The 23,915-nt window shown below is 43.9% G+C and overlaps 1 protein-coding gene across 5 annotated transcripts in view; it reads right to left on the bottom strand.

The window, feature by feature from the left end:
* The window catches only part of ltc4s (leukotriene C4 synthase), a 47,406-nt gene that overhangs the window by 5,021 nt on the left and 18,470 nt on the right, over window positions 1–23,915 (bottom strand). Inside the window, exons 4-7 of one of the 5 annotated variants that reach the window (XM_078551171.1) lie at window positions 23,038–23,119; window positions 16,289–16,403; window positions 11,788–11,807; window positions 7,031–7,189 (exon numbers count right to left, since the gene is read on the bottom strand). In XM_078551171.1, the coding sequence (XP_078407297.1) occupies window positions 7,171–7,189; window positions 11,788–11,807; window positions 16,289–16,403; window positions 23,038–23,119 (236 nt within the window). In that variant the 3' untranslated portion in view covers window positions 7,031–7,170. Of the gene's footprint in view, window positions 1–7,030; window positions 7,190–11,787; window positions 11,808–16,288; window positions 16,404–23,037; window positions 23,120–23,915 lie in introns of those variants that run through there. The other 4 variants (XM_078551170.1, XM_078551172.1, XM_078551173.1 and 1 more) reach the window with 4 other exon arrangements.

The following is a 23,915-nucleotide window of genomic DNA, read 5'->3' as shown; positions in this document are numbered from 1 at the left end:
AGCACAAAGGAAGATGGTTGTGGTTGCTGGAGGTCAGTCATCTCAGCTCCACGACATCACCACAGGAGTTCCTCAGGGTGGTGTCCTCGTCCCAACCATCTGCAGTTGCTTCATCAATGACCTTCCCTCCATCATAAGGTCAGAAGTGGGGATGTTCGCTGATGATTGCACAATGTTCAGCACCATTTGCAACTCCTCAGATACTGAAGCAGTTCATATCCAAATGCAGCAAGACCTGGACAATATCCAGGCTTGGGCTGGCAAGCGGCAAGTAACATTTGTGCCACACAAGTGCCAGGCAATGACCATCTCCAACAAGAGAAAATCTAACCATTGCCCCTTGATGTTCAATGGCATTACCATCACAGAATCCCCCACTATCAGCATCCTGGATGTTACCATTGACCAGAAACTGGACTAGCCATATAAATAGTGTGGCTACAAGAGCAGGAAGAGGCTAGGAATCCTGCGACAAGTAACTCACCTCCTGACTTCCCAAAGCCTGTTCACCACCTACAAGGCACAAGTCAGGAATGTGATGGAATAGTCCCCACTTGCCTGGATGAGTGCAGCTCCCACAACATTCAAGAAGCTTGACACCATCCAGGACAAAGCAGCCCCGCTTGATTGGCACCACATCCACAAACATTCACTCCCTCCACCACCGACGCACTGTAGCAGCAGTGTGTACCATCTACAAGATGCACTGCAGGAATTCACCAAGGCTCCTTAGACAGCACCTTCCAAACCTACAACCATTACCATCTAGAAGGACAAGGGCAGCAGATAGATGGGAACGCCAACACCTGGAAGTTCCCCTCCAAGTCACTCACCATCCTGACTTGGAAATATACCGCCATTCCTTCACTGTCGCTGGGTCAAAACCCTGGAACTCCTTCCCTAACAGCACTGTGGGTGTACCTACACTACATGGACTGCAGCGGTTCAAGAAGGCAGCTCTCCGCCACCCTCTTCTTAAGGGCAACTAGGGATGGGCATTAAATGCTGGCCCAGCCTGCGAAGCCCACACCCCGTGAATGAATAATAAAAAAAATTCAGATGAATCGTTAAACCGAGACCCTTCTGGGTGGGTGTAAAAGATCCCGTGGTACCATTTGAAGAAGAGCAGAGGTGTTATCCCTGATGCCCTGGATCAATATTTATCCCTTGACCAACATCATTAAAACAAATGATCTGTTTATTTACCATAAGCTGTTTTTTGGGATCTTGCTGAGCACTAATTAGCTGCTACGTTTCCTACATTAAAGCAGTGACTACGTTTCAAAAGGTACTTAATTGGCTGTAAAGTGTTTTGGGACATCCTGGGGCAGTGAGTTTCTATGATTTGGAATGCATCGTAGGAATGTTTGCCAATTAATTCACAATTAAGTGTTAAAAAGCTACGTTTTTTTTTATTTGCTCACAGGATGTGAGCATTGCCTTAAGGCCAGCCATTTATCACCCATTCCGTAATTGCCCTTGAGAAAGTTCTGGCGAGCTGTTCTCTTGCAAAATTGCATTCCGTGTGCAATAGGCACACCCACAGCGCCGTTAGGAAGGGAGTTCCAGAATTTTGGCCCAGGGGCAACGAAGGAACAGCCGATTATATGTTTCCAAGTCAGAATGGTGAGTAACTCGCACATATGAACATACGAGCAAGGAGCAGGAGTAAGGCCATTCAGCCCCTCGAGCCTGCTCCGCCATTTAATAAAATCTTGGCTGATCTGATAGTGACCTGAAATCCGCATCCCACCTACCGCCGATAGCCTACCACCCCCCTTGCTTACCTAGAATCCATCCGCCTCGGCCTTTAAAATATTCAAAGACTCTGCTTCCACCGCCTTTTCAGGAAGAGAGTTCCAAAGACTCATGACCCTCTGAGTGAAAAAATTTTGCCTCATCTCCGTTTTAAATGGGCGACCCCTTATTTTTGAACAGTGTCCCGATTTTAAAACGTGCCTCCTTAATTTTATCATTAATTAATCAAAAGGCACTACAAAAATGCAAGACTTTCTTCCTTTTGACACTGTCAAACACAAAAAGTTATAACCAAATGATGGATAGGCGTGTTTTCAGGAACTATTGGGTCTGTGAGTTCATGGCCACAACTCAGAAATAGCATAGTAGGAAACTAGAAATTTTCAGAATTACTGAAATTGAGGAAGTTCTATGAATAACTACAATACTCTGCCCATAGGCTTTGCTAACCAAATTATCATAGCAAACTAACATGGTTGCTTAATGTAAATCTAGCCGGGTGAACTCTTGTAACATTTGTGTTTCTTTGATTAATTAATGAAAAAAATTAAGGAGGTTCATTTTAAAATCCGGATATTCAAGTCACACACCATCCTGACTTGGAAATATATCGCCGTTCCTTCACTGTCGCTGGGTCAAAATCCTGGAACTCCCTCCCTAACAGCGCTGTGGGTGTAGCCACACCACATGGACTGCAGCAGTTCAAGAAGGCAGCTCACCACCACCTCCTCAAGGGCAATTATGGAATGGGTAATAAATACTGGCCATAATGGCAATGCTCACATCCTGTGGAACTAGTAAAAAATAAAGCGCTTTAACACTTAACTGTGAATGAATTGGAAAACATTCCCTCAATGCATTCCAAATCATAGAAACTCACTGTGTAAAAAAAATTCTCTCTCCCTCTCTGACCCTTTTGCTCATCCCATATCACCTTAAACCTGTGTCCCCTGATTACCAATAAATGATTAATGGCGCCATTCAAGTGGGGATGTCTTGTGGTGCACTGGGCCTCATCCCTGCCTCTGAACCAGAAGCACTAGGTTCAAGTCCCACTCCAGGATTTGATGGACAAGGAAGGTGTGTTCATAACGTGGCCAAACAGGTTGATTATCAACTTGCAAATCCTTCTAATGTGCCAATGGTGGGTGGTAAGAGGTATTCCTAGCTCCAGACTATAATATGCATGTAAAAGTGCAGGTTGCTACAGCCACTGGATCTCCTTGAGTGAAGGAGCTCCTTGCACCTTCTCCAAAACCTTGACACCCTTCCTAATCTACATTACAAAACCAAACAGATTATCTGCTCATTATTATAATGCTGTTTTGTTGGAGCTTGCTGTGTGCAAGTTGATCGCCAAGTTTCCTGTATTATAACAGTGGCTACAGTTCAATAAGTACTTCCTGGTTCTGATGAAAGGTCATCAGGCTGAAATGTTAACTCCACAGATGCTGCCTGTCCTGCTGAGTATTTCCGGCATTTTCTGTTTTTATTTCAAATATACTTTGTTTGGCTGTAAAACGCCGTGGGGCATCCTAAGAGTGTGAAAGGTGCTATATAAATGCAAGTTTTTTTTTTACTTTTGTCACTGTGTGGTGTCCTGAATTGGACTCAGCATTGCATCTCTGGTGATTTGTAAAGGTTTATCATAACTTCAGTCTCTTTTGCTTTCCTTCATTCTTCCTCCCAACTCTTTCTCTTCAAACAAAAGAAAATGTGATGGAATAACTCCCTCAGTGTTTGTTACTCAGTACTTGTCCACTGTTGCTCCGTAATCAATCTTTGACATCCATATAATGCAGACAGAAACCTATAATCCAGGCTGACATGCTAGTGAGGTGGGGGGAGTGCTTCATTGTCCACAACCCCAACAACTTATATTTATATAGTATCTTTAGTGTAATAAAATGTCCCAAGGCACTTCACAGGAGTGTTATAATACAAAATTAGAAGCCAAGCTACTACCACTGTGTGTTTCTCAATTTCAAATCCAAAATGCCTGGCTCTATTTTTTTGCCTAATCCCTGCTAGTTCCTAGATTCCCCAACCAGCAGAAATAGTTTCTCCCTATCTGTTCCCCTTAATATCTTGAAAACTTTGATCAAATAACTGATGGGACTGGCCCCTAACAGGGTAACCTTTCTAAGTCGTCCAATGAAGCTGCCTTTATTTATACTGTTTGTAATTTGAGTTTAAAATAGTGCAATCTTCTGCAGCGGTTTTGTTGATTTTAGATCGATTGTACTAGGGGAAAAAAAACAACACAAGCGAACTGGAAACTCCAGGCCATTATCTGAAGGATCATCCATTTGCTCTTTGCCAATTGTTTGCCATGTTTCCTACTTTGCAACAGTGGTGAACGCTTCAACAAAGTACCTTGTTGGCTGCAAAGACCTCTGGACATCTTGAAGACTTAATAAGGCAGATCAAAAAAGAAAGAATTTGTTTTTACATAAAGCCTTTCACAACCTTAGCACATTCCAAAGTGTTCCGCATGCAATTATTTCAATCCTTTAGTAGTTATCAGAGGTGCTGTCCTTTGGATGAGACATTAAACCAAGGCCACGTGTAACCCCTCTGGTAGATGTAAAAAGTCCTGTGGCCACTTTTCGAAGAAGAACAGTTCTCCCCAGTGTCCTGGCCACTATTTATCCTTGAATCAACATCCTGCATCATTAATTTATTCTTCTTCGTGGGAGTTTGCTGTGCAAAAATTAGCTGTTGTGGCTCCCTAGCTATAACAGAGAGTGCACAGCTGAAGTACTTATTGGCTGCAAAGCAGTTTGTGACATGCTGAGTTTTTTTTTATTCATTGGATGTGGGCACCGCAGCATATTACCCATCCCTAAATGCCCTTGTTCAGAGAGGGGGGGGCAATTAAGAGTCAACCTCATTGCTGTGGGGTGTGGGTCTGGAGTCACGTGTAGGCCAGGCCAGGTAAGGACGGCAGATTTCCTTCCTTAAAGGACATTAGTGAACCAGATGGGTTTTTACAACAATTGACAATGGCTTCATGGTCATCATCAGACTTTTATAATTGCAGATTTTTATTGAATTCAAATTCCAACATCTGCCGTGTCAGATGGATGCCCCAGAGCGTTACCCTGGGTCTCTGGATTATTAATCTAGCGACAATACCACTACGTCATCGCCTCCCCTGTGAAAGTCTCTATATATGTTTTTCTTTCACAGGATGTGGGCATCGCTGGCATAGCCAGCATTTGTTGCCCACCCTTAATCAGCTTTCCTCCCCTAAAGGGCATTAGTGAACCAGATGGGTTTTCACAACAATCGACCAATGATAGTTTCATGGTCACCATTACTGAGTTTTACATTACAGATTTATTAATTGAATTTAAATTCCACCAGCTGTCATGGTGAGATTTAATCCATGTCCCCAGGACATTAGCCTGGGCCTATGGATTACTAGTTCAGTGACATTACTGCTAAACCATCATACTCCTAAATATACAAGCCTTTCCTTGTTTTAAAGGGAGCTGGGCAGACTTTTGAGTGAGGTCCATATTTCTAAAGTAGAAGTCAGATGTCTCCATGGAGACTGGTGTCAACGGGTCTCCTGGGGCATGTTTGATCACCTTAATGGAATGAAGTGGAATTTACCTGAGTGTTTTGCCTTAAATTGGTCCAGGGGGTCTCTGTGTGAGTTAAATACGGGCCCCTTACGAAAGAGTTAACTGAGTGGTCCGACTCCACATTTTCTCAGAATCATTTCCCAATTACTTCCAGATTCGTTGGATTCTATCCAAAAGCAAAGTTCAGTCATGCTGAGGTCAGTGAACTCATCAAACTGTTCCTTCGCTAGGAATATCATGTTCTGTCACATTCCCAGGGAGTTCCTTTCCCTTCCCTACCAATGCAGCTGAAGTGAATGCCTATCTCGGACATCACGCTGCCAATTCAGAGAACGTAGGCCTGAATTTTACCTTTGGTGGGAGCGGTCGGCAAACGGACCGTCTACCGCGATCGGTCCCTGACCCCGATTTCGTGCTGGCTGGCTAATTAATGAAATGTGCGCTGAAAAGCTCAGCACTGCAGGGGCGGGGGGGGGGACGGGTGGGAAGAGGACGGGTGATGATGTTTCCGCGGGCGTGGGCGAGTGCTGCGAGGAAGCGCCCTGAAGGCAGACAGCTGCCTCGGGGAGCTGGAGACCTGAAAAAGGCTAAAATAAAGGTTTTAAAAGCTGGGGAAAAAAAAGTGTCAATCACCTGAAAATGTCGCTGATAAAAATGCTGCCCCCGGAAATTCATTTTTATTTTATTCCATCACGGAAATTTCATCCTGCCCTTGGATGAGGTTTGATGAAAAATACCAAGTCCGCCTGGCCGATTTGCCCATCCGTAAGGCGGGACGGGCAACGGAAAATCAGAGTCAATTGTGCCACTAATGGGCTTAATTGCCCCCTTAACTGCCGGTGGGCGCGCATCCGACTTTGCCTTGCACCCTCCGAGCGGAATACCGCGCAATGACATCGGGACATCTGCGCGATTTTAGGCCCGATCGGGTCCGCTGGGCGCCCGCACAGGGGCATTAAATTCTGCTCGTAGAAACAGGAAGAGGTCATTCAGCTCCTTTCAAGCCTGTTCCACTGTTCAATTGGATTGCAGCTGATCTACAACTCAACTCTGTTTACCTGCCTTTGATTCATATTCCTTAACACCACTCAAGCAAAAATCTCAGTCTTGAAAACCTCAATTGATGCCTAGTATTTTGGGGGAGACGGTTCCAGATTCCTATTGCCCTTTGTGTGGAAAGAGTGCTGCATGAATGCCTTAGCTCTAGTATCAAGATTGTGCCTTTAGTGTTGGACTTCTTCACCCCCATCACCAGAGGAATAATTTCTCTTTATCTACTGTCCTTTCACAGGACTTGGGTGTCGCTGGCAAGGCCAGCATTTGTTGCCCATCCCGAATTGCCCTTGACCCGAGTGGCTTGCTGGCCATTCCAAAGGGCAGCTAAGAGTGAATCACATTGGTGTGGAATCATATGTCGGCCAGACCAGGTAGTAATGCCGGCTTTCCTTCCCTAAAGGGTCACTAGTCAACCAGATGGGGTTTTACAACAATCGATAATAGTTTCATTTTGGCCCAGATTTTTTACTAATTGAATTTAAATTCCACCAGCTGCCATGGGGGATTTGAACCCATGTGCCCGGAGAATGATCAACCCCTTTATCGGTTTAAACACCTCAATTAGGTCAACCCTCAATCTTCTAAATCCAAGAGAATACAAATCAAATTTCTGCAACCTGCCCTCATAGCATAACCTTTTAATCCCTGTATCATTCACACAAAGTGGACCACGTCTGGAAATAAAGCAACCTGAGCTGTTAATAGCTTGACATTCCTCTCAGCAGGTAATGAACCGGCTCCAATTTTTCTCTGGGAGTCCCCGTCATACGTCCTCCATCGACCTTTAAACAAAGTGTGCGAACTTTGGGCTTTGACCAAGTTGAGGGAAAGCCAGATAAATACATGAGGGAGAAAGGGAAAAAAGGATTTTAGGCTCTAAAGGAATCAAGGGATTATGGGGATAGAGCAGAAAAGTGGAGTTGAAGGAGAATTTCAGCCATGACCCAGCGGACCAGGCTTGAAGGGCCGAATGGCCCACACCTGCTTTTATTTCTTCTGTGCTTATGATATGTCGACGGGGTTGAATGAAGTAAGGCGGGAGGAGGCTTGTGTGGAGCATAAAACACTATCAGGGATCTGTTGGGCTTCTGCGCTGTAAGTACGTTGTAAAGTCGAATGGTTTATTCACATTGGTGTGGAATCACATGTCGGCCAAACCAAGTAAGAATGGCAGCTTTCCTTCACTAAAGGAGTGTAAGTGAACCAGATGGGTTTTTACAACAATTCATAATAGTTTCATGGTCACCATTTTGGCCCAGATTTTTATTAATTGAAAGTAAGTTCAACCAGCTGCCATGGTGGGATTTGAACCCATGTCCCCAGAGAATTATCAACTCCTTTATTAGTTTAGCCTGCTCTCCGCCATTCGATCAAATCACGGCTGAAATTCTCCTTCATCTCCACTTTTCCGCCCTCTCCCCATATCCCTTGATTCCTTTAGAGTCCAAAATCCTTTTCTTTCTCTCTCCCTCATGGTTTATTGGAACTTCAACTATGCCTTTGATTATGTTGAAAACTTGAATCACTGCCTCAGCTTCTGATTTCCAACCTTACAGAAACCATGAGGACCAAACTGAAACTTTTTTTTGCACTTGACATTGCTGCTGGTACCATCTCAATTGTTAGAAAATTCTTGGCACCTGGAAAAATCTTAATTTGTTTATCTTGGCTGTGTTTCCCATCAGTTCTCCTGCACAATGTTCCTATGACAAAAAAGCTTATTGACTGTGACAACTTCAACTATCTAGAAATGGCGAGGACCCCCTGTTAATACTGTTGCAAATATCTAGTTCATGGTTCATGTTAATGTTTAGAGGTAATGTTTCATTCTGGAAAAATTATTGTTGCAGAGGCAAGGTCATTAAAATGCTGGACTTTCATGATTGCCAGAGGGGCATGGACAGGGTGGATAGGGAGCAGCTGTTCCCCTTAGTTGAAGGGTCAGTCACAAGGGGGCATAAGTTCAAGGTGAGGGGCAGGAGGTTTAGGGGGAATGTGAGGAAAAACTTTTTTACCCAGAGGGTGGTGTCGGTCTGGAATGTGCTGCCTGGGAGGGTGGTGGAGGCGGGTTGCCTCACATCCTTTAAAAAGTACCTGGATGAGCACTTGGCACGTCATAACATTCAAGGCTATGGGCCAAGTGCTGGTAAATGGGATTAGGTAGGTAGGTCAGGTGTTTCTCACATGTCGGTGCAGACCCAATGGGCCGAAGGGCCTCTTTTGCACTGTGATTCTGTGACCTGAAGAAATGGCAGTTCAGAAGGTTACCTATGTTTGTTTAATAGAATCAGAATAGAAGAGACAGAGCTATAAAACAGCAGTTGGGCTTACTTAGCTGGAGAAATTGTAAAGGAAGGATAATTAACTTAAAGGTTGGTTTGAGGACAGCCCAGAGCAGGCTAGGTCTTCATGGAGATGGGTGGAGCTTAGGAAGGCTCTCTGGTTTCAATTTATCTGGGTGTTTTTTTGGAGAGGTTTTAAGTTGCAATTTGGACCTCATGTGGTTTACAGCTCACTGAGAGAAGTTAGCTAAAGTAAACGATAGATAGATAGACCTGCACTGTAAGCAGAGTAAAACAGTAGGTTTGTCAAACATGATTTCCCTTTCACAAATCCATGTTGACTTTGTCTAATCCCATTGATATTTTCTAAGTGTCCTGTTATCACATCCTTTATAATAGACTCTAGCATTTTCCTTCCCACTAATGTTAGGCTAACCAGTCTGTAATTCCCTGTTTTTTCCCTCCCTCCTTTTTTAAGTAGTGGGGTTACATTTGCCACCCTCCAATCTGACGGGACTGTTCCAGAATCTACAGAATTTTGGAAGGTGACAGCCAACACATCCACTATTTCCATGACCACCTCCTTGAGCACTCTGAGACTAGATTATCAGGCCCTGGGGATTTATCGGCTTTCAGTCCAATTAATTTCTCCAACACTGCTTTTTTAGTAGTACTAATTTCCTTCAATTCCTCCTTCTCACTAGACCCTCAATTCCCTAGTATTTCTGGGAAATTATTTGTCTTCCTCCATAAAGACTGTAGTTGATTAATTGCTCTGCCATTTCCTTGTTCTCCATTATAAATTCTTCTGTTTCAGACTGTAAGACATTTGTCTTCACCAATCTTTTTCTTCTCACATACTTATAGAAGCATTTGCAGTCCACTTTGATATTCCTTGCAAGTTTACTCTCATACTCTATTTCTCCCTTCTTGATCAATCTCTTGGTCCCCCTTTTCTGAATTTTAAACTCCTCCCAATTCTCAGGCTTGCTACTTTTTCTAGCAACTTTATATGACTCGTCTTTGGATCTAATACGATCTTAACTTTTTTTTGTTAGCTACAAGTTGGGCCTCTTTTCCTGTTGTGTTTTTGCATTAGAAAGGAATATATAACAGTTGCAATGCATATATTCATTCCTTAAATATTAGTCATTGCTTATCCACTGTCATGCCTTTTAATAAAGTTCCCCAATCTATCTTAGCCAACTCATGCCTCATACCTTTGTAGTTTCCTTTGTTTAGATTTAGGACCCTAGTTTCAGATTGGACTTCTTCACTTTCCAACCTAAGGAACAATTCTATCATGTTATGGTCACTGTTCCCTAAAGGAACCCGCACAACAATATTATTAATTAACCCCATCTCATTGCACAAAACCAAATCTAGGATAGCCTGTTCTCTAACTGGTTCCTCAATGTACTGGTCTAAAAAAACCATCTCGTACACAGTCCAGGAATTCATTCGCCACAGTATTATTGCTAATTTGGTTTGCCCAATCTATACATGGACTAAAGTCAACCATAATTACTGTAGCACCCTTGTTACATGCATCTCTAATCTCCTGTTTAATGCCATCCCCTACCTTCCCATCCTACTTACCTTACTGTTTGGAGGCCTACAGACAACTCCCACTAATGGTTTTCACCCTTTGTTTCTTCTTAGCTCCACTCAGACTGATTCTACATCTAGATTTTCTGAGCTAATACCCTCTCTCACTATCGCACTGATTTCATCTTTTACTAACAACGCCACACCAACTCCTTTTCCTTTTTGCCTGTGCGTCCTAAATATCAAGTACCCTTGATATTCAGTTCCCAGCCTTGGTCACCCTGCAGCCACACCTTTAATTGCAATCATATTGTACCTGTTTACATTTGTTAATCATCTGTCTTATTGCGAATGCTCTATACATTCAAATACAGTGCCTGTAGAGCTGTCTTTTTACACATATTTTTTGTACTATGGTCCTAGTTGCTTATAGCCTCCGTTTCCTCTGCTTTCTACTTTTGCTTTTTACTTTTCTGTCTTTCATTCCTATCTTTGTTTCTCTCTCTTGTGTCTCCCCATTCAGGGTTCCCATCCCCCTACCACTCTAGTTTAAACCCTCCCCCCATAGTACCAGTGAATGCCCTTGCAACAGTATTGGTCCCGGTCCTGCTGGGGTGCTTGTGCAGGTCCCATCTTCCCCAGAATGCCTCAGGAATCTAAATCCCTCCCTCCTACACCATCTCTCCAGCCATGCATTCATCCAGTTTATTCTCCTATTCTTGATCTCGCTAGCGCGTGGCACTGGGAGTAATCCTGAGATTAACCCTTGAGGTCCTGCTTTTTAATTTATTTCCCAGCTCCCTATGTTCTGTTTGCAGGACCTCATCCATCCTTATACTTATGTCATTGGTACTGATTTGGACCATGACCTCTGGTTGTTCACCCTCATCCTTCAGAATGTCCTGCAGCCACTCAGTGACACCCTTGACCCTGGCACCAGGGAGGCAACATATCATCCAGATGTCACGTCTGCGGCAGCAGCAACATCTAACTGTTCCCCTTACGATATCACTATTGCTCTCCCACTCTTTCTTCTCCTCCCCTATGCAGCTGAGCCACTCGTGGTGCTACGGACTTAACTCTCGCTGCATTCCCCTGAGAAACCACCTCCCCCAGCAGTATCCAAAATGGAAAATCTGTTAGAGAGGGAGATGGGCCCAGAGGGCTCCTACACTTCCTGCCTAGTGCCTTTACGGTGTCTGGCGGTCATCAGTTCCCTTTCTACCTGTGCACCCTTTACCTGCAGTGTGAACACCTCATTTTATGTGCTATCCATGATGATCTCAGCCCTGCGGATGCTCCACAGTCACTCCAGGTGCAGCTCCAGCTCCAAAACACGCATCTCAAGTAGCTACAGCTGGAGATACTTCCTGCACATGTAGTCGCCATGGACATGGCTGTGTCCCGACTTTTCACATCACACAGGAGGAGCATTCCATGTGACCGAGCTGCCCTGCCATGACTTACCCTTAAATTATTCCCTTTACTTTTATTTCCTCTAGTTTAGAGAATATTAAGGACAGTAGAAATACTCACCAAGTCCTACTTACCAAGGCGGCTGCTCTTCTTTCTGAGGAAAGGTGGAAAATGAAAGGATCACCTCCCTCTTCACCGAACACCCTCACTCACCAAACTCCAACTGAAGCACTCAAATGTAGCCCAAGACAGCACTAGTGGAAACAAGGCAGCACTGTACTTGGCCTGTTTTTATGCTCCCTGAATCTAGCTTCTGAAAACCTGTTTAAGCTAGTTATCCAATTAACTAGCTGCAAGCAGAGCCTGAATGAGCCCTGTTTTAAAGCTGGACTAAAACTCACTTTCTCCCAGCCCAAAGAGCAATTTTTAGTTAATTGCTTAATTAAAGAAACACTGGACTGTAGATAGAAATTAACCCTCAAATTAAATTAACCCTTAAATCTCCCTTGCTCACCAAACTCCAACTGAAGCACTCAAATGCGGCCCAAGACAGCCCTCATTGCTATAGAACATCAGGTCCCGGGGACTTGTCAATCTTCAATCCCATTAATTTCTCCAATACAACTTTTTTACGAATACTAATTTCCTTTAATTCCTCAATCTCCCTAGTCCCTTGGATCTCTAATTCTGGGAGATTTCTTGCATCTTCCTCAGTGAAGACAGAGACAAAGTAATCGTTTTGTTTCTCCACCATTTCTCTATTCCCCATTATAAATTCCCCGGACTCTGCCTGTACTGGACCCACATTTGATTTACCCAAACGTCTCCTTTTTATGTACCTATAGAAGCTTTTACAGTCCATTTTTATGTTTTTTTTTTGCTAGTTTACATTCATATCCTATTCGCCCTTTACCAGTTTCTTGGTCCTCCTTTGCTGTATTCTAAAATCCTCCAGTGTTAAGTCAGATTTAGAGTTAATTTGTGCCTCAGCTCTGATGATGTTGGATTATGTTTCTAACGATTGCATCAGCTCACATCCCATGAGGAACTGGGTTGGAGCTCCCTTGATCTCGTTACTCACCCTGATTCATAAAGTTTTATCTTCTGGTGCCAATACTAATACACAACCAAAAACTCAGTAAGGGCAGAGCACGAGCTGTTGAACCACGCTATCAGCTGTGGCTCAGTTAGTAGCGTTTTTACCTTTGAATTAGAAGATCACGGGTTCAAGTCCTATGCTAGTGGCTGGAGTCACTGAGCATAAAATCTACGCCGACGCTCCCAGTGCCGTACTGATGGAGTGCTACTCTGTCTTTCGGATCAGTCATCAAACTGAGGCCCTGTCCATCCTCTCGAGTGGATGTAAAAGACCCCTTGGCCACTATTTTGAAGTAGAGTGTGGGATTTCTCCCTGCTTTCCTGGGCTAATCTTTATCTTCCAACCAACATCACTAAAAATAAAAAATTAACTTGTTCTTTTTCACTTTCCTGTTTGTGGGGCTTTGCCGTGTTTAAATTGGCTGCCCTGTTTCCTGCTTTAACAGCAGTGACTACATCTGAAGTACTTCGTTAACTGTGAAGCACATTTGGATCTCCTGAGGGCATGAAAGGCACTATAGAAATGCAAGCTCTTTCTTTCTTATGGTGGGATTTAAGCATGGACCTCTTGGTTTATTGGAATAGTGAGAATCTTCAGCACGTGTTTCCTATGTGTGAAATGAAAACGAAAGGGCTTTGTTCAAAATAATTTAAACTGGACTCTGTGCAAGATATCCAACTTTATTTATATTTTAATGTAACCTATGTAAAAAAAAAAAGACACTAATTACATATGCAGGCAGTATTTACTCAGTACAAAAAAATGAATGGGATTACGCTCGAGTGGGTAAGAGTGATCACTCAGCATGATTCCTCACGGATTGAGTTACAGCTGGAGTCAGAATTGGGCAATATTGGATTTGGCATATCTACACAAACAATTTGAACTCATGAATTGGAAGTACAATTTCCAAATTTGTGGATGGGGGAGGGCGGGGGGGGGGGGTGGGGTGGAAATGTAAGGATGTAATTAATGTAGAGGCAAAATATAAGAAAACAAATGTGAGACGCTGCATTTTGGTAGGAAGAATAAGGTGGTCAAGTATTGTTTGGCCAATAACAGTCTAAATGGGGTGGAGGAACAGAGGAGAGTGGGGTACAGATACCCACATCCCTAAAAGAAGCAACGCAGGTTGATAAGTCAAACATAGCACTTGAGTTCCTTGAATTGAAAAGCTAAGAAGTTATGCTCAACTTGTATAGAACCTTGTTAGATGACATTTGCTCTCCATAGTATTAAATGGTTAGAGCGGCACTGGAGAGGGTACAAAACAAAATTCACAAAGTTGACACCAGAAATAAGTGGGTTACATCTATCAGGAAAGATTGAACAAGCTGGGGCTCTTTCCTCTACCCTTTGAAAATTTGAGTTCATCCAAAAATCTGCTACATTTTCCTGACTCACACCAAGTCCCATTCATGCATCGCCCCCTGTGCTTGCTGACCTACACTGGTCTAGCGACAGCTCAAAATTAAAATTTACATCCATGTTTTCAAACCCCTCCACAGTCTCACTCCTCCCTATGTCTGTAATCTCCTCGAGTCCTACAAGTGTCCAAGATACCTGCACTCCTCCAACTCTGATCTCTTGGGCGTCTCCCATTTTAACCGCCCCCCCCACTACTGACAGCTGTGCTTTCAGCTGCCTAGGCCCTAAGCTTTGGAATTTCAACCCTAAACCTCTCCATCACTTTACCTCTCCCTCGTCTAAGTAGTCCTTAAACCCATCCCTTTTATCAAACCTTTGATGGCCTGTCCTGTTATTCTTTATGTGACTCGATGTCAACTTTTGTTTTTCCTTGGAATATTTTACAACATTAAAGCTGCTGAGCATCCGCAAGTTAATGTGTAGAAAAGAAAAGGCTGCAGGGTGACCTGGTAGAGGTCTTTAAGATTATGATAGGGTTATGAGTTAGGAGCAGGAGTAGGCCACTCGGCCATTCGAGCCTGCTCCCACCATTGAACAAGATCATGGCTGATCTGATTGTAACCTCCCGTCTACCTCGATAACCTTTCGCCCCCTTGCTTATCAAGAATCTACCTACCTCTGCCTCCACTGCCTTTTGAAGACGACAGTTCCAAAGACTCACTGCCCTCAGGGAAAAAAATTCTTCTCATCTCGTCTTAAATGGGCGACCCCTTATTTTTAAATAGTGACCCCTAGTTCTAGATTCTCCCACCAGAGGAAACATCCTCTCCACTTCGACTCTGTCAGGACCCCTCAGGATTTTATATGTTTCAATCAAGTCACCTCTTATTCTTCTAAACTCCAGCGGATACAATCTTAGCCTGTCCAATCTTACCTCATAAGACAATCCACCCATTCCTAGTATTAGTTTAGTAACCTTCTCTGAACTGCTTCTAATGCATTTATATCCTTCCTAAATAAGGAGACCAATACTGTACACAGTGCTCCAGATGTGGTCTCACCAATGCCCTGTACAACCTCCCTACTTTTATAAAAACAAAAAACTACTGCGGATGCTAGAAATCCAAAACAAAAACAGAATTACCTGGAAAAACTCAGCAGGTCTGGCAGCATCGGCGGAGAAGAAAAGAGTTGACGTTTCGAGTCCTCATGACCCTTCAGCAGAACTTCAGGGTTCTGCTGAAGGGTCATGAGGACTCGAAACGTCAACTCTTTTCTTCTCCGCCGATGCTGCCAGACCTGCTGAGTTTTTCCAGGTAATTCTCCCTACTTTTATGTTCAATTCTCCTCGCAATAAACAATAACATTCAATTAGCTTTCCTAATTACTTGCTACACCTGCATGTTAGCTTTTTGTGATTCATGTTTCCACTTGTGGGAGAGACCAAATCCCATCCCACCCCACTCTCTCTCTCTCTATCTCTATTTTCAGGTACCATTCCCTAAGAGGTGTGGATCATCTTCATTGGTGGTACATTCATCTAGTTTGTGAGGCTCATTAAAAAGACCAAAACCAGGGGGCATAAATGTAAGATGGTCACCAATAAATCCAACAGGAAATTTAGGAGAAACTTCTTTACCCAGAGAGTGGTGGAAGCATGGAACTCACTACCACAGGGAGTGGTTGAGACGAATGGTATAGATGCATTTAAGGAGAAGTTAGATAAACACATGAGGGAGGAAGAAGATGGATATGTTGATCAGGGGCAGGTGAAGTAGGGTAGGGGGAAGACTGTTGTGGAGCATAAAGACTGACATGGAGCAGTTTGCCTGTTTTGCTGCAAATGCTTTACAATTAGAGCTGTTGGATTCTTCCAAGAACAGTGCACTCTTGAGGGAATCAGCGATCGTGTCTGAATCACAGTTACTCCACTCACCAAAACACACTTTGAAATCGGGGCTCCTCAGAAAGGAATCCGTTAAAATGCTGCAAAATACTAACTTCTGTGCTTCAGCTTCAACAGTTCAATCACAAGGAAAATATGATGAAAAAATAATAATAATAAATTATTGCTGATTTGGTTTTTGCTTTAAATAATCTTCTGACCGACAACACTTAGACGGAAGCTGTCAACCAGAAAATGTTCACAGTTCGGCATAGCTTCTTGCAGCAGTCAAGGGATTATAACCGAGATACTGACAGGTCAACTGACTGAGGACTCCAAGTGAAGCTAAGAATATCAGAATCCAGAGGATGGTGGCACTGAAGTACATTGGACGCAACCTGGGAGGAAGATAAGATGAATTCATCGTCAGTCGAACAAAGGAAAAACAGAAAGTGCCTAAAATATACCATGAAAACTAAATAAAAATGGCATTGGCTTTTAACTATGAATTTCCTGGGCTCTTATATCGCAGAAGGAAGCCAGTTGGCCCACTGTGCCTGTGTTGCCCATTTAATCCTGTTAGGAACTAGAGTAAGTTATATTTGTATTTTTGGGTGTTAGGAATGAAGTTTTAGCTTTAATATTTAAGTTTGGTTTGTATTTCTGTATTTGTGGGTTAAAAAGGCGAAACCTGGGATTTAGTTTCATTTTAGAATGGAGACAGCAAGTCAAAGCTCTGTTTGTATACCTGCATTTTTAATGAGTTTTATGATCCTTGAAGTGGAGATCTGTGTTATCAAAGGGTGAGTTTGGCGGGGGCGGGGGGTGGTGGTTGTAAGTGATTTAGGGGAGTTAAAACAAAGTAGAAAAAACTGTGCTGCTGTGCAACAACACAGGATGTGGGCTTCACTGGCTGAGCCAACATATATTGCCCATCCCTAGTTGCCTTTGAGAAGGTGGTGGTGAGCCGCCTTCTTGAGCCGCTGCAGTCCATATGGTGTAGGTACATCCACAGTGCTGTTAGGAATGGAGTTCCAGGATTTTGACCCAGCGACAGTGAAGGAACGGCGATAGATTTCCAAGTCAGGATGGTGGGTGGCTCGGAGGGGAACTTCCAGGTGGTGATGTGCCCACCTATCTGCTGCCCTTGTCCTTCTAGATGGCACTGGGTTTGGAAGGTGCTGTCTAAGGAGCCTTGGTGAGGTCCTGCAGGGGTCCAGAGAGAGAGGCCCCACACAGATGTGGAGAAACCGAAAACAGTTTGCATTTAGTTGAAAGCAGCTGCCACCAGAAGCAGCATAGGGGAGAGACGAGAGTTGATGAGAGATCCACTGCATCTGCTAAGGGTGGCATCTGTCGCTTGGCTTCAGAATGTTGTGTGCCAGATGATAGGTCACCTATTGGTTTACACGGACTGTGTACTTACTGTGAACATTAGAGTATAAAATAGCTTTTGAAACATCCTTTGGGAGAAGATTCCAAAGCGAGTTCTTCGAGAATGGAGATTGGAAACCCTCATGTAAAAGACAGAGTGCAGTGAGACTGGTTGGCTCACAGTGTGACAAGCGTCTGGGGGAAGTTGAGGAAAGATCCATAGCTTCTGTTTGGGGTGGTATCTGTCATTTGGTTTCAGAGTGTGGTATGTCTGACCACATAGCACCTGTTGGTTTACATGGACTATGTACTTTTGGAACATGAGAGTATAAGATAGCTTTTGTAACTTGCATTATCCTTACTAATCTGTAAATATCTGTAAAGGTACAGTTGTGGGTGAAGGAATATTGTAATATAGTTTGTCTTTTTTTGTTTAATAAGTGTTTTATTCTTCTGCGAAAAGTTCATCAGCTGACTCCTGTGATTCTGTTCAGTAACCACTGTCCACGGCTCTAAACAAAAAATAAAAGCCGGGTTCCACCCTGGGGGCTGACTTGTCCAGTAGCAACATCAGCAGGGATCATAACAATCCAATGCACCATGCTCTTTCCCTGCAAATTTTTCCTTTTCAAATATTTATCCAATTCCTTTTTAGAACATTACAATTGACTCTGCTACCACCACTCTTTCAGGCAGTGCATTCTAGATCATAACAACTACCTAGGTAAAAAATGATCCTCCTCTCCCCTCTGGATCTTTTGCTTGACTCAAAAGGAGCAAATGCAACCCACTGATTCACAACTGACACTGCAAATCCTTGGGCCAGAGTTTGTCACTGAACCTCAACTTTTCTACTAATCATTTATGGCGTGTGGGTGTTGCTGACAAGGCCAGGATGACTGCCCATTCCCAATTGCTCCTGAGTAACTGCGACTCAGGTACGATTGCTGATTCCTCAGAACTGCACGATTCTTAGAAGAATTCGCAAACAACTGAAATCAGCAGCTCTAATTGTAAAGTATTTGCAGAAAAACAGGCAAACTGCTCCGTGTCAGTCTTTATGCTCGACAAAAGTATCCTCCTACCCTACTTCACCTGCCCCTGAAGAGCCATTTTTTTTTAATATAACCGAGTGTCTTGTTAGACCACTTCAGAGGGCAGTTAAGAGTCAACCTCATTGAGTCTGGAATCACATAGGCCAGACTGGGTAAGGACAGCAGATTTCCTTCCCTGAAGGACAGTAATGAACCAAAAAGATTTTTACAACAATACAGTGGTTGACAGTAGCTTTATAATTCCAGATTACATTTAAATTTCTCACACCATCTCCCTAAATTTAAATTCCCCTGTTTCCAAAATGGGATTATGAATTCATGCCTCTGGATTACTAGGCTCAGAACACAACCACTATGCTATTGGTTCAGCAACTGGTGAATTTGAACCATACACTAGGAGCTAAATGGGGAGATGGTAGTGTCATGGTAATGTCACCGGACAAGTAATCCAGAGGCCCAGGCTAATGTGCTAGGGGACATGGGTTCAAATCCCACCATGGCAGCTGGTGGAATTTAAATTCAGTTAACAAATCTGGAAAGTAAAGCTAGCTTCAATAATGGGGACCATGACAACTACCACTTATTGTTGTAAAAACCCATCTGGTTCACTAATATCCTTTAAGGGAATGAAGTCTGCCATCCTTACCCAGTTTGGCCTATATGTGACTCCAGACCCACAGCAATGTGGTTGACTCTTAACTGGCCTCTGAAATGGCCCAGCAAGTCACTCAGTTCAAGGGCAATTAGGGATGGGCAACAAACGCTGGCCTTGCCAGTGACACAGACATCCCATGAAAGAAAAAGAAACACACGAGGGAGTTACTGTCTTTTCAGTTGCAATGTTAAACCAGTTTGGACCAAAATGGATCTGAGTGTTCACAGAATCTCAGAATCACAAAATCTTAACGGCACAGGGGAAGACCATTCGGCCCATCATATCTGCACCGGCTCTCCAAATGAGCATTATGACCTAGTGCCATTGCCCTGCCTTTTCCCAGTAACCTTGCACATTGTTTCTATTCAAATAATCATCCAGTGTCCTCTTGAATGTCTCATTGAACCTGCCTCCACCACACTTCCAGGCAGCACATTCCAGACCCAAACCACTCGTTGTGTGAAAAAGTTTTTCCTCACATCACACTTGCTTATTTTGCAATTCACTTTAAATCTGTGCCTTCTCATTCTTGATCCTTTTACGAGTGGGAACAGCTTCTCCCTATCTGCTCTGTCCAGCCCCCTTATGATTTTGAACATCTGTATCAAATCTCCTCTTAGCCTTCTTCTCTCCAAGGAGAACAGCCCCAACCTCTCCAAATCTATCCTCGTAGCTGAAGTTTCTCATCCCTGGAACCATTCTTGTAAACCTCTTCTGCACTCTCTCCAATGTGTTCATATCCTTCCTATAATAATACAGTGCCCAGAACTGTACACAATATTCCAGCTGAGGCCTAACGAGTGTCTTATATAATTCAGCATTACCTCCTTGCTCTTGTACTCCATGCCACTATTAATAAAGCCCAGGATACACTATGCTTTATTATCTGCTCCTATCACTGCTTGCTTGTCCCCACAACCACCCCACCCTCAACTTCTCTCTCCCCCCGCCCCCCACCTTAGACCAGCTTATATTTCACCTCTCTCCTAACTATACTTCAGTTCTGCCGAAGGGTCATGAGGACTCGAAACGTCAACTGTTTTCTTCTCCACCGATGCTGCCAGACCTGCTGAGTTTTTCCAGGTAATTCTGTTTTTATTTTTATGCTTTATTAACTGCTCTCTCCACCTGTCCTGCCACCTTCAATGATCTATGCATATATACACCCAAGTCTTTCTGCTCTTGCAACCCCTCAAAATTTCACCCATTATTTTATATTATCTGTCCATGTTCTTCCTACCAAAATGTATCACCTCACACTTCTCCACATTGAACCTCATCTGACACCTATCTGCCCACTCCACCAACTTGTCTATGCCCTCTTGAAGTTCCACACCATCCTCCTCGCAGTTCACAGCACTCCCAAGCTGGCACTGTATCAAATGCCTTTTCAAAGTCCATGTACACCACATCAACAACATTACCCTCATCGACCTTTCCTGTTACCTCTTCAAAAAAACTCCAGCAAGTTAGTTAAACACGATTTCCCCTTTAGAAATCCATGCTGGCTTCTCCTCATCAACCCACATTTTTCCATTTTCCATATTATTTGAAGAATGGAAAGGTAAGAACAGCGAAGGTTTGTCCACTGGCCACTAAGCTGTAGAGGTTAGGTACAAAAAAAATAATCAAAAAGGCTTATGAAATGTTAGCCTTTATAACTAGAGGGGTAGAACATAAAAGGGAGAACAACTATACGAAGCCCTGGTTGGATCACATCTGGAGTACGGTGTACAGGTCTGGTCACCTTAGAAAGGATATATTGGCTTTGGAAGGAGTGCAATGCAGATTCCCAAAATGTTATCAGGGCTCCAAGGGTTAAGAGAGATTAGATAAACTAGGTTTGCATTTCCTGGAACATTGAAGGTTAAGGGGTGATTCGTTTAAGGATTTTAGGATTTCGGAAGGAATTGATAGGGTAAATAGAGAGAAACTTTTCCTGCTGTCGGGGGAATGTAGGACTTTGTCTGTGACCTGCGGGGCTCTGGGTCCACATGCAGCTCATTCTGGGTCTCATGCACGGCTACCAAACCTCATCCACCGAACCCATTTCAATGATAAGTAAACGGCCTTATTCGATCTTTTAAACTTTTTTTTTTAACGTTGTACTTTTGAGAAAGAATTATTCCATTAAAATCTTTTTTTGTGAGAACCTTTAGCATGCTGTTGAAACGCTCTCAGTCTCAGTCTTGCTTTTCATTATTATGGGCATTTGAGTAAACAGCATTGTGACTGCAAGGCAGGACTTCCCAAACTGTGGACCACAACTCCCAGTGGGGTCGCAAAGACGAGGTTTTGAGGTCGTGAGCGCTGAGGCAGCGATGGCTGCGGCGGAGCTTGCACTGAGGGCTAGCAGCTGCGAGGCCCCTTTAAATCCTCGAGGTCCATTTTCCCTAATGGTGGCCGTGGCTTAAGAGGCAGGCTCGATTCCTGCTGCAAAACGGTAGGATTTTTTTTTAAAAAACATACAGCTTAAACATCTCACCGCCCTCCACCCTTCCCCCCCCGCTCAGTAGCTGAAGGCCAAGACGCACCCCAACCCCTCGCCCAACAATTCTCGTACCCACAAATGTTCTCTCTGAGGGGTCACGCAAAGTACGGAGCATTAAATGGGGGTCACACCAGGAAAAAGCTTGGAAAGCACTGCTCTAAGGTGTTCTGTTTTTGTCTAAATTTAGCAAGCGGTTCTTCTTGTGACGAAGGTCGCTGACCCCTGGCTTAGTGAACAAGGACATAACCTTAAAATTGGAGTTAAGCTGCTCAGGAGAGGGTTCTGAAGAAGAGTCTGTTAGGAACTAGAGTAAGTTATAAGTAAGTTATATTTGTATTGGTGGATGTTAGGAATAAGCTATAGTTTTAAGTTTGAGTTCAATTTGTATGTTTTATTCGTGGGTTAAAAGGGTGAAACTACTTAACCACTTTTGTTCCAATGAGAACAGTTCAAACTACTCCCAACGTCTACTCATAACATCCTGGTTTACACCCTCTGTACTCTTTCTAATGCCTTGGCATCTTTCCTGAATCATAGGGTGGAATTTTCCATTCCGGGACTGAGTCTCGTGGCAGGGGTTGGAGTGTTGCACGCCACGGAGGCCAGTGGCAATTCGCGCCATATCGCGCGCCGCCTGCCTCTTTAATTACGCAGCGGGGGGTTTCCCAACATTGTTCACAGCAGGGTGGGCTGGATGGCTCGTGCCCCTCCGTTATCTGGGCGCCTTGTTTAAAAGGTGCCCGGACATCAACTGACCCACCGTTGAAGATAGAAGATGAGCCTCCTGAACATTGAAGATGGGCCTCCTGGAAGACTCTGAAGCTGAAAGAGCAACCTCTGGAAGACGCTGAACGTGGAAAATCCACCCGGTAGATGCTCCACCCATCCACTGCTGCGTGCTCCAGGGTCCACGGTTGCTGGAGGCCTCCATCCCGATCTCCGCAGGCTGCCCTTCTTCAGGTAACTCCCGACATCTCCACACCACATTGGTCTAAAAGTGCTCTGGACCGGTGTGAGATCCTGCCGGTGGCGCGGATTATTGGAGGGGGTGGGGAGGACGATTCCGGTCGGGCCTTCATCTGCATCCCATTAAAACTGTTTCACATCGGCCTCTGGCCAGAATGACCACCCGCCAAGGCGGCAGGAGCGCAAGTTCCCGCCGTCATTTTACGCCGGCCGGAAACCAATTTTTCAGCTACTGCCACATTGCGCCCCCCCCCTCATCTACCATCAAACCCACCATGGGGAGGGAGGGGGGGAGGAGACTGGAAAATTCCACCCGTAGTGTCCAGAATTGTCCACGTTACTCCAGCTGACACCTTACCAATGATTTATCAAATTCTTGCAGAATACAGAATGACAGGGGCATATGGTTGGCAGTTGGCTTCCCAACCATTGCCATGAGAAGCTCTAACATAACACAAGCTGCTGCCTTAGTGGGAAAGGCTTAGTCTTACCTTTTTAGTGCTGATTCGGAGTACCCTTTGAAGTACATGTACCTCCCGTACAAATACAGAGCTCCAATGCACACTACCAATACTGTACGGAAAGAAAACAAGAGGGTGAGTGTCCACAGGCGCTCCAACTAAACATCGTCGCATTTTACGCAGGGCCCCACTTTCAGTGGGTCACAACCTAAACCATGGGGGAGAAAAAATACACAACAGAGCACTGATAAAGGTTTAACTGTGTCAGCTGCAGCCTGGGGAGACACTAGCATAGTGGTAATGCCACTGGACTAGTAACCTCAAGGCCCGGGCTAATGCTCTGGGGCATGGATTCAAATAAACGCTGGCATAGCCAGTGATGCCCACATCTTGCAAATGAATAATAAAATAAAAATCCCACTGTGGCGGAATTTAAATTCAATCAATCAATAATTTTTTAAAATCTGGAATATGTTGACTATGAAACCCTCATTGATTGTCACAAAAACCCATTTGATTCACTAATGTCCTTGCCTGACAAATTTATTAAAACTCTTTGAGGAGGTAACAAGCAGGGTAGATAAAGGGGAACCAGTAGATGTAATATATTTGCATTTCCAAAAGGCGTTTGATAAGGTACCGCATGTAAGGCCACTTAATAAGATAAAAGCCTATGGTGTTGGGGTTAGCATGTTAGCATAGATAGAGGATTGGCTAACTCATAGAAGACATAGAGTTGGGGTAAGGGAGGCATTTTCAGGATGGAAAACTGGTGGGGTGCCACAGGGATCAGTGCTAGGACCACAATTATTTACAATGTATATTAATGACTTGGATGAGGGACGAGAATGTATTATTGCCAAGTTTGCCGATGGCACAAAAATAGGTGGGAAGGCAAGTGGTGAGGA

This window comes from Cetorhinus maximus, chromosome 10 (genome assembly GCF_964194155.1).
Source record: "Cetorhinus maximus chromosome 10, sCetMax3.hap1.1, whole genome shotgun sequence".
In the NCBI taxonomy this organism is placed as follows: Eukaryota; Metazoa; Chordata; class Chondrichthyes; order Lamniformes; family Cetorhinidae; genus Cetorhinus; species Cetorhinus maximus.
This window is presented reverse-complemented; position numbering and strand designations above follow the sequence as displayed.